At 41.7% G+C, this 14035-nt stretch overlaps 1 protein-coding gene across 2 annotated transcripts; it reads right to left on the reverse strand.

Moving 5' to 3' along the window:
• Positions 1–2176: 2176 nt before the first annotated feature.
• SFT2D2 (SFT2 domain containing 2) lies at positions 2177–13975 on the reverse strand. Of its 2 annotated transcripts, XR_007508985.1 has the most exons (9): positions 12718–13975; positions 12056–12142; positions 11643–11728; positions 10450–10531; positions 8397–8432; positions 8225–8283; positions 7442–7471; positions 5287–6796; positions 2177–4356 (listed from the first exon to the last, which is right to left on the reverse strand). XR_007508985.1 is itself a non-coding variant. In XM_049824257.1 (8 exons), exons 1-8 carry the CDS (start codon positions 12778–12780, stop codon positions 6757–6759), a joined length of 483 nt encoding a protein of 160 aa, XP_049680214.1. In that variant the 5' UTR covers positions 12781–13975; the 3' UTR covers positions 2177–6756. The 2 variants fall into 2 exon arrangements, 1 of the variants encoding a protein (XP_049680214.1); XM_049824257.1 differs by having other exon boundaries at positions 2177–6796.
• Between the last annotated feature and the right edge of the window lie 60 nt (positions 13976–14035).

Raw genomic sequence — 14035 nt, forward strand, 5'->3', positions numbered from 1 at the left:
TACTGTCCCAATTTTTAAGGTCAGAAAATAATAAAAATAAAGAATTTGAGAGATTCTAAACAAAATTTTAAATTCTATTTACAACATTTCAGAACAAAAGTCAGAGGTTCAGTGTTTACATTAGGGAAATCAAATGCGCGCTTTTAACTTGGATGTATAACCTAAAGCTTTTTGTTAACTATGAGAGTTAACAAGCTGCAAGTATAACTAGCTTGAAGCATTTGATTCTCTCAAAAGTAGTGAGCCTGACACATCCCATAACACACAACTAGAAAACACAGGAGTACATGCCCATCATAAAATAATTTGTTCTCACTCCACATATTTGGAAGCAACAGCCCTTCAGAGCTGCGATGAAATCATGTTGGCCAGCCAATACTTTGAATGTACCATTTTTCCACTACAGCAGCATTACTCCACACTTGCTTCTGCAGAGATTTTAAAGCACAAACTCTCAGGAATAACCTGTTTTAGACATGCCACAAGGGAACCCAAGAAAAACTTAAAAGGGTTTCAAATAAGCTAACTTAAAATACCAATCCCAAAGATTGGCAGCTTAGATATACTATTCCATCTCTAATTCATCAGAAGCTTTCTTCAGAAAAGTGAAAAGACAGAGGATTTTTTTTTTTTTGCCCTTCAGGCATCTCCAGCTCTTCATGGCTGGGCAGATAGAAGACTGTACCCCCACTGGATACTGCAACCAAGACTGAGCTCAATAGGAAAGGTACAAGTAAGGGAAGGAAATAAATACCAACCCCCAACTTTGAACTTCTGGCACCCACAAAACACCCTCTCTTGCAAATCAGACCTTGTGGAAGAAGGGAGAGGGGCAGGCATTGTGAGTATGGCAGCCTTCCAAGTCTTGTCACTGAATTTGAATGTGGTGCTGATGACTCTGCCTCAATATTTATAGATGGGATTCAGGGACTAGATACTGTAGTACAACTGATAAGCCCTTTCACAGAGTATTTCTAAGGAGCAAAGTCATCTACAGAATACACTTTCCCTACAGGGCTCCTGATCATGCATTGTTTAGAGGTTTCAAATGAAGACTTCATTTTATTTATTTTTTTAAATCATTCAGGTATTAAGACCTCAGCATGAGAACGATGTGGCAAAGTTCTACAGCTTTGCTGTTAGGAAGGAGGTTGAACTAGGCAAGCAAAATAGCTCTATTTTGCTATTATTTTGCTACTATTAAATATGGAAAGGATTTATTGCCCTTTTAGGACTCAGATTCATAGCTGTCTTAATATGAAATAGATATATCAAGGTCTCCTTACAGTCTCTGGAAGCTCTAACCTTTTCAAAAAGATAAAATCCAAATCCCTAGGTTTCTATATTACGGGAAGACAGGCTGCTGCTTCTGTTTCAAACAAAACTTTGGAGTTTCCTGTAGAACAGAAGTTTCAGTTTAGTCAGCTTTGAAACAGAGCTTGCTTAGAAGAACAAAAAAACCCAAACCAAAACAAAAAAAGTAACTGAAAACTTAAGTCTCCCACAGCACGCAAGTCTCACCACCACCCTTGCAAAAAAATTCAACTGCTTTGGTTTGCCCTGTCAGTCAGAACAAAGTTTAATATATTAGGCACAAACTTAAACAGACATGCTTTCTGAAAGTTTTTTTTTTTTTTTAAATTAAAATCATTGCCTCTAACTCTACTTTTAACACACATTCATAAATCATTGACTTTTTACTTCCAGTGTATACCAGTATTCAGATTATATTTATTCCACAAAGAAGAGCCAGAGGCATGTTGCTTCATAACTAGCCTTTGCTGACAGAATAGAATCAGGAATTATTTGCTCTGTAGCATGGACTAAGCCAATAGTTTGTTGGCACATCTAGGTTGACTCTTGAGGTAAATAAGTAATAATAAAAATATCATCTCCACCTTAACATATCTAGTTGTGCCAACTGTGCATGTAGCTATGCCAATAAGAATTTGGTTGAGCTAGTTATAAGTTGGGTGAAGCAGCTGCACAGCAGTGGTGACACGCAAACTCCCCTCAGCAGTACATGTTGTGTACACAGCAAAGGAAGTGAGGACAAGACAATCACTTTGTTTGTTTTTTAAAAACAAACAAAAAAGAAACCAACCCACAGCAATTCCAACATCATCTGGAGAATCAGCATCATTAAAAACTCCATATTAACCATAAGAGCAATTCATTTAATGCAACGACAACTTTATTGAAAGAAAAAGCCCAGCACGTGTAAGTAAAGATTTCACTTCATTACAGAGAAAGTTTTTAGGAAAAAAGATGTTTATCAAAGTAGAAATCAAACAGTGTAAATACACAGAAAAACCACAACAGCAAACAATCAGTGACAGTATAAAACATTGTGGAGAATTTCTGAGAGTTTGGGGTTTATTTTACAAAACAATTCCACAGCTGTTAAAAAAATTTAGTGTTGTCACATTACAGTGAGGCACGTGGTTTTAAGAAAATATACCATTTCTGTGCTTTCTGTCCTACATGGGCAGTATTTGCTATGGTTGTAAACATCAGTATTTAAGACAAACATATTTAAATATCATCCTCCTCCTCAGTTTTGAGAGTCTACAATAGCAACAGTGATCTTTCGTTAACATGATTAATCAAAACTAAGCAAGAACCATTCTCAGAAACTCAGAGGCTCTTTCAATCTCTTAGCACACAACAGAAGCAGATGAGCTTCAAGTGCCTGCACTGCTCCACAAGGCAGTTCCCAGAACACAAACTTCAGACTGCACATAGGCAACAGTGCCGTGAGCCTCCAAATGCGTTGGAGGCCAGATGCAATCTACCCACAATTCATGATTGATTCAAGCCTGTCATCCTGCATCTAGCTGGAAGCCATCCCATAGCAGAGTCTCCACCCTCCCCCAAACTTCCACAGTAAGTATTCACACAAAAAGCCTCTTCCTTTTTTTAAAACATGACTTCTTAAAAGAATTTCAACTTGGTGCAGAAATTTCTTCCTTGGTTTTTGTAACAGCTCATGAACGGTCTTATTACTGTAAATACTAAACAAGATGAAATTGTTCACATCATCACTGTAGAACTGTCTCAGATAGTACCAGTATTCACAATGGACTTCATCACATAGAGCAAAACTTTGAAGTCACGAAAAAATCCCACAGTTTAATGTATGAAATCTCAGTACTTTGGGAACAGATGACTACCACCCTCCCTGTTTCCCTTTCTACAGTATCTGTAAAGTCAGCTGATCCCAGATATACACATTTCATGCTAGAACTGCGTACTAAGGCTGCTTGGTTAAGGTTATGTTAGCTGTTCTGCAAAAAGTAAAAAAAAGTGGATAGGCAAGTTGACAGTGAGGCTGGGCAAAAAGCACTTTCTGGTAGAACACCAAATCCTACCAAGATGGGAATCCAACATCATACAAGTTTCTTAAGGAAAGTCAGCCTTGAATTAAATGCCATAGACAACTAAGCAAGGACTTTGGGAAGGAAGGAGCTTTGAGTTAAAACACAAACATCTCTGTTTGCAGTAGAGTGCATAGAACAAACATTCCTGCCTTGAAGGACATTAAGATACAAAGCTAGAGAGGGCTTCAGAAATGCCCACCATGCTTCCTGCCAAGCAGATAACCAAAGCTGACGATATCAAAACTTAAGAGAAAGTAGTTTTAATGACAAAAAAATGGTATAATCTAATTCAGATTGAGGCTGGTGAAGAGGGAATGTTCATATACTAGTTTACTCCCCGATTATGTAAAATCATATAAAATAAAGTATTTTAACAAAGTGGAAAAATCTTTTGCTGCTAAGCTTGGCAATAGCCTGAACACAACTACTTATAAGCGAGTAAGAATCTGAAGAGTTTTGTTCTGGTAGAGACGAGTTATTTTAAATCAAAACTGCTTATAGAAGACATGACAAACCCTGAGTATGTTCACATATTGGCAAGAATACGATGAGTCTCTCCCACTGCCTGACCTTCACAGGAACAGAATACAACACCAAAAGGCAACATAAACCCTAATGGCACTCTGGTGATCCTTATGTCTTTGCCATCTCCCCTTGGGTTCCCTTCCTTTAAGGGCACAATTACTTAGCCTCATGTGCTATGCAGTTAAATAAAGATTTGTTCTCTCTTACTGAATAAAAGGCTGTGGATCTGGAAGTACAGCTTTAAAAAGGAAGAAGGGGGGAATCCATTAAGTTTACACCATATCTATTAGTACTTTCCTCAATTTCCTACTTCTAAGTAAGTGGCTGTGCTCACAACAGTCAGCTAAAAAGGTTCCAGTTAGCTAGTATGCAAGTTGAAAAACTGATATTCAACATACCCAATTCTAGTGTTCTTCTAGACAAACTGCTGGAGAGTCAGGGTACCAAAATCCTGCACAAGCTTGTTAAGGAATAAGCAAAAGTTTTTTACTCCTAATCCGAAGTATTCAAAAAAAGAACCCCAGAAGTCAAATTCCATTGTGTCAACTGATGATGATCCAAGTTAACATAACTTTCCTGGAGAGGCAAAGGAGAAATAATGCATGCTATACTTGTAGCATTTTCCAGGAACATCCAGAGATGTTAAAACTAAAGAAATACTGGAATGTAAAAGGCATTAGGGTTGCATTTAAACTGCCCTTATACAAAGGAATTCTGTAAACATTATCAAAGTCCTAATAAAAGACTAACACAGGTCCTTTGACAGATGTAAACTAGGGTTTGAACCTACTCCCTGATAAAAAAGACACACATCAGTTTAGATACTTGTCTTAGATCAGTCAGGGAAAAGAAGTATCAGTATTCTTTAATTCCCAGTCTCTCTTGGGCATTTAACTAATTCCTCCTTTCAAGAAAAACAATAGTCAACCCAGTTATTTCAACACTAACTTCCAAATCCTGGGGTGGGGGTGGGGAGGGGGTGGGGGAAGCAGCACTGGGACATAACACTTGAACATCATCCTGTATAATTGCTTCATCCCAGTATCAGTGCCATGTTTTCAAGGTGGCATTTTCCATTCAAATGCTTTTGTAACAGTAACTCTAGCCAGCTGGAATCCACACAAAGCCTGTTAAAGTTTCCTTTTCATACCATCCTCAGAAGGGAATATTTCTTCTTTTTAGAGGATCCTAACAGGAGGATGGTACTGTGCTTTATGAATTATCGGAAGGACACTTAAGTTTAAGATTTTCTATTAACTCAGTTTCTAGTAACTTTCTGGAATCCATACAATTATTGGCTTCACTGTAGGCTTATACTTTATTGCCAAGTAGGTCTAGGTTTTTCCTACATTAAAATCTTTGTGTTACATGTCAAGGATACACTTGCCATGCAAGCACAGCACTGTTAAATGACTAAATTCCTGGTAGATGGAGGAAGAGAGGCTTCAGCTCATACTAAAGTCCACTGGATAATCATCTTCATAGACACTGGCTCCAGCAAGACAGTTTGTCAAGTGGAAAGGTGAAAGCAGTTAAACAGTATCTCACACAGCAGAAGCGGGAATCTGTGCGCAGATATTAAACAACTGACCACTGCAATGGTTTGGGAGTAAATGATTATACATAGCTCAGAAGATAAAGAGAATGTAGAGTGCCCTTGGAATTTGGATACTGACTGTTCAGCTTTTGTTTGGAGCTGGCAGCTAGATTGTGACACGCTTTCTTTGCTAAGACATACAATAGAAAATTGTACTTTCTCCTCAAAGCAGAAGTTCACTAGTGTATACAAGAGCTTTAGGAGAAATGAAACTGATCCCACTTAAAAAAAAATAGGAATGTTGGAGTTAACTTATTTACAAGTTCAGAAGAAAATGTCTTCTCCCCAGCCCAGACTGCTTAAACAATAGCCCACTTCCACCTTATCAACAGAGTTTGTCCTTTGAAACAGGACATACATAAATTCTCCCTTTGCTTACCTATCATGCCCTCAGCTTCGCACTGCTCCTATGCTACAGCTGGGGAAGAAGAGAAGCACCTTGCTCCATGTGGAAAATTTCAGTTTCTTACCTTGTATGTGTTACCATTAGCTGTAGGCAAGGCAAAGAACTCGTGCTCCTGGCAGCTGAAAAAATTCTATCAACCTTATTTTGCAAGTGCTTTTCCTACAGGAACGAGTTTTTACAGATGAAAATGTCACTTTCATGTATTTTAAGGAAACACCATCAGTCTAAACTGAAAATTAACTACTTTGTTAAAGATGCAAACATTTCTTACTTACTCCAAAACAGTCTTTTCATTCAGAATTAAATTTTTTAGCAGTCTCATAAACCTAAAATTTTGCAAGGAAGGCAGGAAAAGAAAGAATACCAATATTCCATTATCCAAGGCAAATAGTGCAAAGATTAAGTGACTACATGCTATTTAAAAAAAACCAAGTTGTCAGTAAGAAATCAGTTGCCAACTGATTTCTTTTTCTTGAAAAAGAAATCCTCTAGACTGGCATAGTCCCATCAGAGTCAAGGTCTCCATTTTACAGACTTCACGTATTACTTTGTTACTTTTGCAAAACCACACAAATACATGATTTTACATAAGAATTATTATAACAAATTCTGGACCTTTGCGCAGTTCTTCTGCCAGACTGAACTTCATTTGATCACCAGTACCCTGTCCTACAGACACCATTGCTTACAAAACCAGGCAATTGCATACACTGGATTTAACACAAGGAGCTTCTAACAACAAGCTGAAAGGCACATGTTTAAGACAGAAGTAGAAAAATGCATACACAGTGATCTTAACATAGTTCTACTATACTTCCTAGAACTTTGTGAAGCATCCAGTATTCCTGTTAGGACAGACAGACCGAAAAACATTTCTTCACAGCATCCCTACAGGCAGGAGAAAGAAAAACAAACAAACAAAAAATATCAGTTATGCTGCTTGATGAGACTCATTCCATGCTGCTATTGCACTGACACTGAGGACTTTAAAGATCAGCTGACCATGTATTAATTGCGCTTACATAATTAGCATGACTACATGAATGCATTAGAGACAAGCGGGTCTGCTCACTGTCCACCTGCCCAACTGCAATGGAAATGACACCTGTAAGCTCATATGGAGGCGGCGCGCTGAAGAAGGGTGGGGCTGATGGAGCAGGATAGAGAACTGTGTGCTCAAACACAGAGTAGTGCTCATGGGAGAGAACAGGAAAAAAAGTACACAGAAGATGACACTTGTCTAGCAGAATTTTGAACCAACATTTAGGCATTCCAAAGGCAAGCCTTAAGTTTAGCATGTGGTCAGCACACTTACATATTTTTATAGGAAGCCTTCTCATTTTGTTACATTTGTGTTCTCCTGCCAGAAAAGATGCTTAGTTTTGTTTTCAGGTTTAACTACCTGTATTTCCTCCCCCTAAAACGCCATCATGAAAAAACTTCTAAAGCCATACATTACAATGCTTCTATAAACTAATCTTCTGTATCATTAAACCTCAAGATGACAAAAAGTAAGGGAGTAGGGAAGCTTACCTTGCAAATGGTATGAAGGAAATGCTGTACCTAAGAAGAAAGATTTTTAAGGTTACTCTTCATGGCAGATTTTATTAGTCACAATCAAGAAGAACAACCCCTCTGATGCTCTGAACAAGTTAACTGCAAGATGCACAACCAAATGAAGCTTTGAGTTTGTGAGCAACAGGAATGAGTATCCTTGCAGCCAGGTTGTGAAATCCTACGGCAAAAATCACAGGGCATATTGTAGAAGCATTTTAAACACAGTTCTCCTGCACCCAATATTCTTCACACTCCAATGCCTATAGGCAGGTAAGATTAGTCTTGAGGGCTGGCTAGATTTCATATCAGTTTCTGTACAACTTCTGTGACGTTACACAGAGCATACGTTAACTTAAAGAACAGTGACACTGAATTTGATTTGCATATCTGGGTCTTTTAAGAAGACAAATTCAGGACAGTGTAAAATAGGAATACCAGACAGCAAGCAACAAGTTGATTTCAAAGGGAAAGAAAAAAAATGCAGTTTTACTTAAAGCTCACACAAGTTAAACACGTTCAAAGGAACTTCCCCCAGCAATGCAGCCCTGAGCTCCATCTCCAAAGCCTCTGAAGTTGTGTGAGAAGCCAAGAAGCAGGAGCAAGTCAGCTCCTCACTGATGCACTGTCTTGCTTCTAGGGGAATGGTGAGATAAAAATTCTCCTTCCCTCTAACTCATGCAAGGTCAAAATCCACTCACAATTCAGCTACTGATGTTAGGTGCAATAGAAAATGGAGTGTGTGTGAAAGTAATCACTTACCATGCCAAGGCAAAAAACTGAAAGATGCAGAAAAGGAGCGCAAGTCCTTCCTTACGCCACTGAAGGAGAGAAGGGGGAAGGGGGGGAAGACACACAGCAGAGACAACAATGTAAGAATCTTAGTTTTAAAATATACTCCAGTTATATATACATATAGGACTCAAGTACTCACCCAGAAAGCAGAACACAGTGTTAGTATGAGACACAACTAGAAGAAAACAAACAATTTCTATTAAAGATAGAAACAGCTCCAGTTTTTAATAGATGTTGTAACACTGTAATGGGTTCCTTCAGAGACAGAAACAGATTACATCATTTCATAGTTTTATCCAATCCTGCATAAGAGTTCCCCGTATTTAAAATGCTCTCGCTATTACATTTCTGAAGTGAATTAAAGCAATGAGGAAATATCAGCCTGATATCTCCAGAAAATAATTTTATGGCTTCAAAGGAACAAGAGCAAGAGGTCCCTACTTCGTCCCACATACTTCTTGGTGTCATAGGTATACATCACGCTCCATCATTTTGCATAAGTAAGACTTTTCAGTTAAAACTCTAGTCTTTCTCTGCTTCTGTACATGCCACATTTCCCGTTGATTCCCAAGGTTACCATGGGGTTGAAGTTAGGTCATTACTTAATTCTTACCAATTAAAACTACAACACACTTTTAAGAACTTTCAGCTATTCCTTATTAGCTCTCCTGTTTAGTATAAAGTCCAACACAGCCATTCAAACTGGCACTTTTTCTTTTTTCAACACAGTTAAAATCTTGAGGGGTAGTAGGCCATTTTGAATTATTTTCTGTTTTAACTCTCAGTTTTAAGAGGAGCCTCCTTTTAGTTCAAGTTTTCATTTTCAATTTAAGACACGACAACTCATTTAGCTATGACAGATGCTGATACTTGATCTTCCTCCATCAACATCTAACAGCCTTTTGATACACATGTACCATTGTGCTAGTAGAGATTATAACATGTGTTTTTCTGCTTGACTTAAAAAAAAAATATATAAATGTAGTACTGCATATTCAAGACAGTAACACATGCCAAAGAAGTCATACGCTTCCCCTCAACCATGATTATTGACATTAAATGTAGTTTTTTCCATTAGTTTTAAGGTGGTGATTTATATATTGATCTAAATTCTACATCATACATCTAACAACTGGCTTTATTCCAGTGAACAACATTCCAGGCATTCTCCTGACTCCAGGGATCCTAAATGCATACAAAACACACCACACAGTAGGCTTCTTGCCTGCTGCTGATCCATGAGCATACACAGTCAATTTCTCAAGCTCTTATCAGTTGCCTGCAGCCTCTCTGAATGTTTAAAAATAAGAAGCACTGATGCCAAGCGAATGCTCTGAAGACATTCATATTCAAAATGGGAGGACAGTTTCATGAAAGTTAAACCACCTTCCAGATTTTAGACTCTCAAAGAGAAAATGGAAAAGTTGAAGAGACAAAAAGCACATGCACTTCAAACAGTTGAGAGCCTGAAACTTAACAGCAATTTTCACCTTCCCCTCCCTGCCCCAGTAGAAGGTTGGCCAGAACTCCCATCTTCTGAAGATAATTCCAAGGGCTGACTTCAGTTGAATGTTGAATTTGAAAATTCATTGCGTCATACAAGTTTCAAAACCTGAAGCTATCAGCCAACTGGGTTGATTTCTGTATTTTTAATACAAGGTGGGCATAGAGATTCCCCAGTTGCTTTGTCAGGAAATGACGATTTTATCAAGGTAGAAATATCTACACAGCTCTTTAAAGCAAATCAGGTAGAATCTAAAAAGACAAAATTATGCAAAATGAATGTTGAAAAACTTCCATAATACAACTTTTTAAAAACTAGCTTCCCATCTTCCATCTTCTAAGCAACATGAAAATTTGATGATGTGACTTCAAGCACCCTAAAAAAAGCATATGCACGGTTCACACACGCCAGCCGCAGGCCCTTAATGCTCGTTTAGCCTAACAACCTGGCTTCAGCTCAGTCTTTCATAAATGGAAGATGGTTTTCTGGTGCTACACGTACCTTTCCACTACAGCAGATGTGCAGGATGTTTGATGTTTAAAAAAAAAAAATAATAAAAAAACCAAACCAAAAAGTCACCTACAAACACATCTTGAGACATAATTAGATCGATGTATACGAAAGGACTTTACAATGGAAATTGTTTACAAGTTAGCATGAGTTAAAAACTGGTTCCTTTGATACTTACTAGCATAACAATAGTAGCAATCAAACGTGTAGGCTCAAACATCCTTTTCAATTGTTTCATTGGTCCCATAAGAAAAAGAGTGCTGTGAAAAAAAAACCCCAAGATGAACACAGAGGTAGAAAAGCAAAAGTGAAACTAGGCAAGATTCCTTACAAAGGGGGGTTATTTTGTTAAATTGTCTCCTGTCATATGGGACATCAGAACACTATGTTGTTGTAGTAATCAGTGCTGCATAACAAAAGAAACGGCATATACAATCAGACAAAATCCATTCCTGCTTTTCTTTGTGCAAGGTATTTATTCTATCATTTTATTCACACTTGTTCAGTTACAATTAACATAAGCAGAGCAGAACTATCAAGCTAGAAGCATAGGTCAAGGTCAGCTTCAGTTAGATCATTCCTGACAGATGCTTTTTTAACCTGCTTTTCAAAAACACCAGCCACGGAGGCTCTGTGTGGATTACTAGGTAATCCAGCCCAAATCCTCTACATAGAGGACTGTTTTCAGGCCTGGATCCATTCTCTGACCCCTTACCAGATCTGCAGCCCTCATTTAGGGCCCTGGTGATTGATACTGCATGAATTACACAAGGTGAAAGTTTTATCTAAGGTGGTATTTCTGCCTCATATACTATATTATTCCACCTCATTACTATATTACTTCCCATACCATTCCTTGTGCTTTCTAACATCTTGTTAAGTTTCCTCCATCAGAGAAGGTTGTGTCTGTCACAAAGTCAGTGGGGCTGTGCTTCAGGAACATCAATGGCCAGGAAGGCTTATCCAACAGGCCTGCCCTGACAGACAGACTGCCCCAAATACATTCACCAAAGCACACAGAACATTACCAAATGCAAAATGGCAAAGAATTATTTTTATCTTGAGAGGGAAAACCCCAACAAAATCAAAAAACCTCACTGCTCAAAGTATCAGTTTGATTCTTCTTTATTGATGAGTAACTTTTCCCTTGAATGCATTGCTAATAACAATAAACAGAATAAAAACTTACTTCACCATTTCAGGGCACTACGGGGGAAATGCTTTTCTTTAAAATTCAGCAACAAGAGAATGATTGACATAAGCAAATCTTTTCACACAAATGCAACAGTTTCTACCACTTACGCACCTTCACCTATCATTCTGCTTTAGTTTCTCATCTTTATTAGGGGACTAGTATATAAAGATTGTTACCTCCCAATAGATGCAATATTCCCCAGCGTATAAAACACCGCAAAGAGGATCAGCCCTTTCTTTGGTACCCATAGCAGACAACTCCCCTAAGAAGAAACATTTAGAGACAGAAAGGGGGAAAAAAGTTAATATCGTTTTTAAATTCCAAGAGAAATATATCCAAGAAATGTCACAACACAAAAGAAGCCTTAGGAAAACTTAAGCCCAAACTGCAGAATCACACACACAGAAGTAAATTGCATTTATTGGCACTCTCGTTAAGAGCTAGTGCATTGCATCTAACTAGAACCGAGTCAGCTGCCTTCCTAGAGGTTCAAAAAAAAAAAACCCCAACAATCAAGCAACAGCATTCAGCAAGGCTGTAACGATCGGGGCTCCTGAAACTCAAGCGAGATCTAGCAAAAAGTCCTTACCAAGAGCGAGCACAGGCATCCTATTGCAAAACAAGCAACGAAGCCTTTCACTCTGGTGCCCCAACCTAACGAAGTCGCATCAATAACCTGGAAACGAGGAGGAAAACAGCGGGTGCAAGTTATTATTTACTTGCCAAGCTGCTAAACCGCGTCCTGGCGCAAACGGCCCCCCCGGTGCCCACGCACCCTCTCCCGCGGGACGCGCGGGCGCTGCTGAGGGGCAGCCAGCCCCCCCCGGGACCCAGCAGCCTGCCCCTGCCCGGCCGGCCCAGGTTTATTCCGGAGACCGAGTCATCCCCCCTCGCAAAACGCGGAAGCCAGGGCTCCCTCCCCACGGGCGGCGGCTGCTCGCGGGGTAAAACGCGGGGGATTTTAAGCGCGAGTGAAAACGGCCGTAGAGCGGCTCCAGGGCGAACCGCCGTCCCCGGCCGGCTCCGCCCCGGGGAACCGGAGGCCCAACGACGGGCTGAGGCGGCGCAGGCCGGTCCCGCCGACGGAGGGACGGCGGCGGCGCTGAGGGGCGGCCCGGGCCCCCCGCCGCTGCGCTCCCGCCTACCGCCGCTCGGCAACCGCCGCCCCGGCTCCGGCACGCAGCCCTCCCCCCGCCGCCGCCCCGGCTCCGGCAGGGAGGCAGGTGCGGGCGGGAGCCGAGCGTTAGTTACCTCAGCCAGGCCGCTTGGCTCCTCCGCGTCGCGGCCGCTCAGCACTCGCTTGAGCTTGTCCATGCCGCCCGCCTCGGCCCGCGCCCCAGCGGCTCTGCCTCACGCACGGCCGGACTGCCCTTCCCCTCCTCAGGGACTACCAGCTCCGGCGTGCCCCGCGCCGCCGGCGGCTACCTGCGCTCGGCAGGTAGATGAAGGCCAGCGGCGACGGCGCGGAGGCTGCCGGGGGATGTAGTCCACCGGGCGGGGGAGGCGGGACGGCACCCGGCGGCGAGAGGGGAGAGACAGACCGGCCGCCTCCCGGACTTGAGGAGCGGCGAAGCGGCGGTGAGTCCCCCCCCTTGGGGCAGCCGGGCTCGGCGGGGGAGGAGGGCCGGAGGCGCCCCGAGCAGCCGTGTGGCGGCGAGCCCACAGCCCGCCGCCGACTCCTGAGGTGCCCCGCCGCCACGGAGGTCGAGTGAGGGACGCCGAGGGGAGAAAGGTCCTGGAAATGGCGTAGCTGGGCCTGTGCTCCCCGCCGGACGCGCCAGCCGCCCGGTGACAGCTCTCGTGGAGCGGGCGCACGAACTCCAGCGCTGCAAACCCTCCGAATCCGTGGGACCGAGACAGGCCAGCACCCTCCGAATCCGTGGGACCGAGACAGGCCAGCACCCTCCGAATCCGTGGGACCGAGACAGGCCAGCCTAGCACCGATTCCCAGGTTCGTGAGGCAGAGAGACCGTCTTCACCCACATCTGTTGCTCCCTTCCTTTTCATTCTTTCCCCATATCCCTCTACTGCTGCAGCGGACTTAAATAATCCTCTGTTACCAAATGAATTTTGATCACTTCCGTGCTGCATTCATTTGCAGCCCCTTCATCCTGACACTAAAATCTCTAGGAAACAAGTGCAGGAAGATGAAAAAAAGCCAACAGAATTTAGGACTGCAATGGGAAATACAGAGGACCTCATAGTAATTTATAGGTTTGGTTTGGGTTTTTTTAAGAGACAGCAAACACTCCCACTTTCCCTGCGAGTCAGGCATTTCTTACTCTTCCAAGCATACGATAGCTGACATCCAAACTGTCCTAGTGTTTTCCAGCCTACAGAAAATAAGAGTCCACACCCTCTGGCCGTTTTACTTGTCTAGTTGTATCCTATCTCCTCCCACCACTTTTGAATCCATTACTTGGCAATAGTGAAGATCACAGAAAGAGTAATATAGATTTCTTTTTGCTTCAACTACTGTGGCTCTTCCCCTGTTCTGAAAAAGTCTCACCTTACTTTCATCACTAGCCAGAGCAGTCTGACAACAGGCAAAGGCATATGGATGCAACAT

The sequence above is a fragment of the Accipiter gentilis genome, chromosome 21, assembly GCF_929443795.1.
Source record: "Accipiter gentilis chromosome 21, bAccGen1.1, whole genome shotgun sequence".
NCBI lineage: Eukaryota > Metazoa > Chordata > Aves > Accipitriformes > Accipitridae > Astur > Astur gentilis.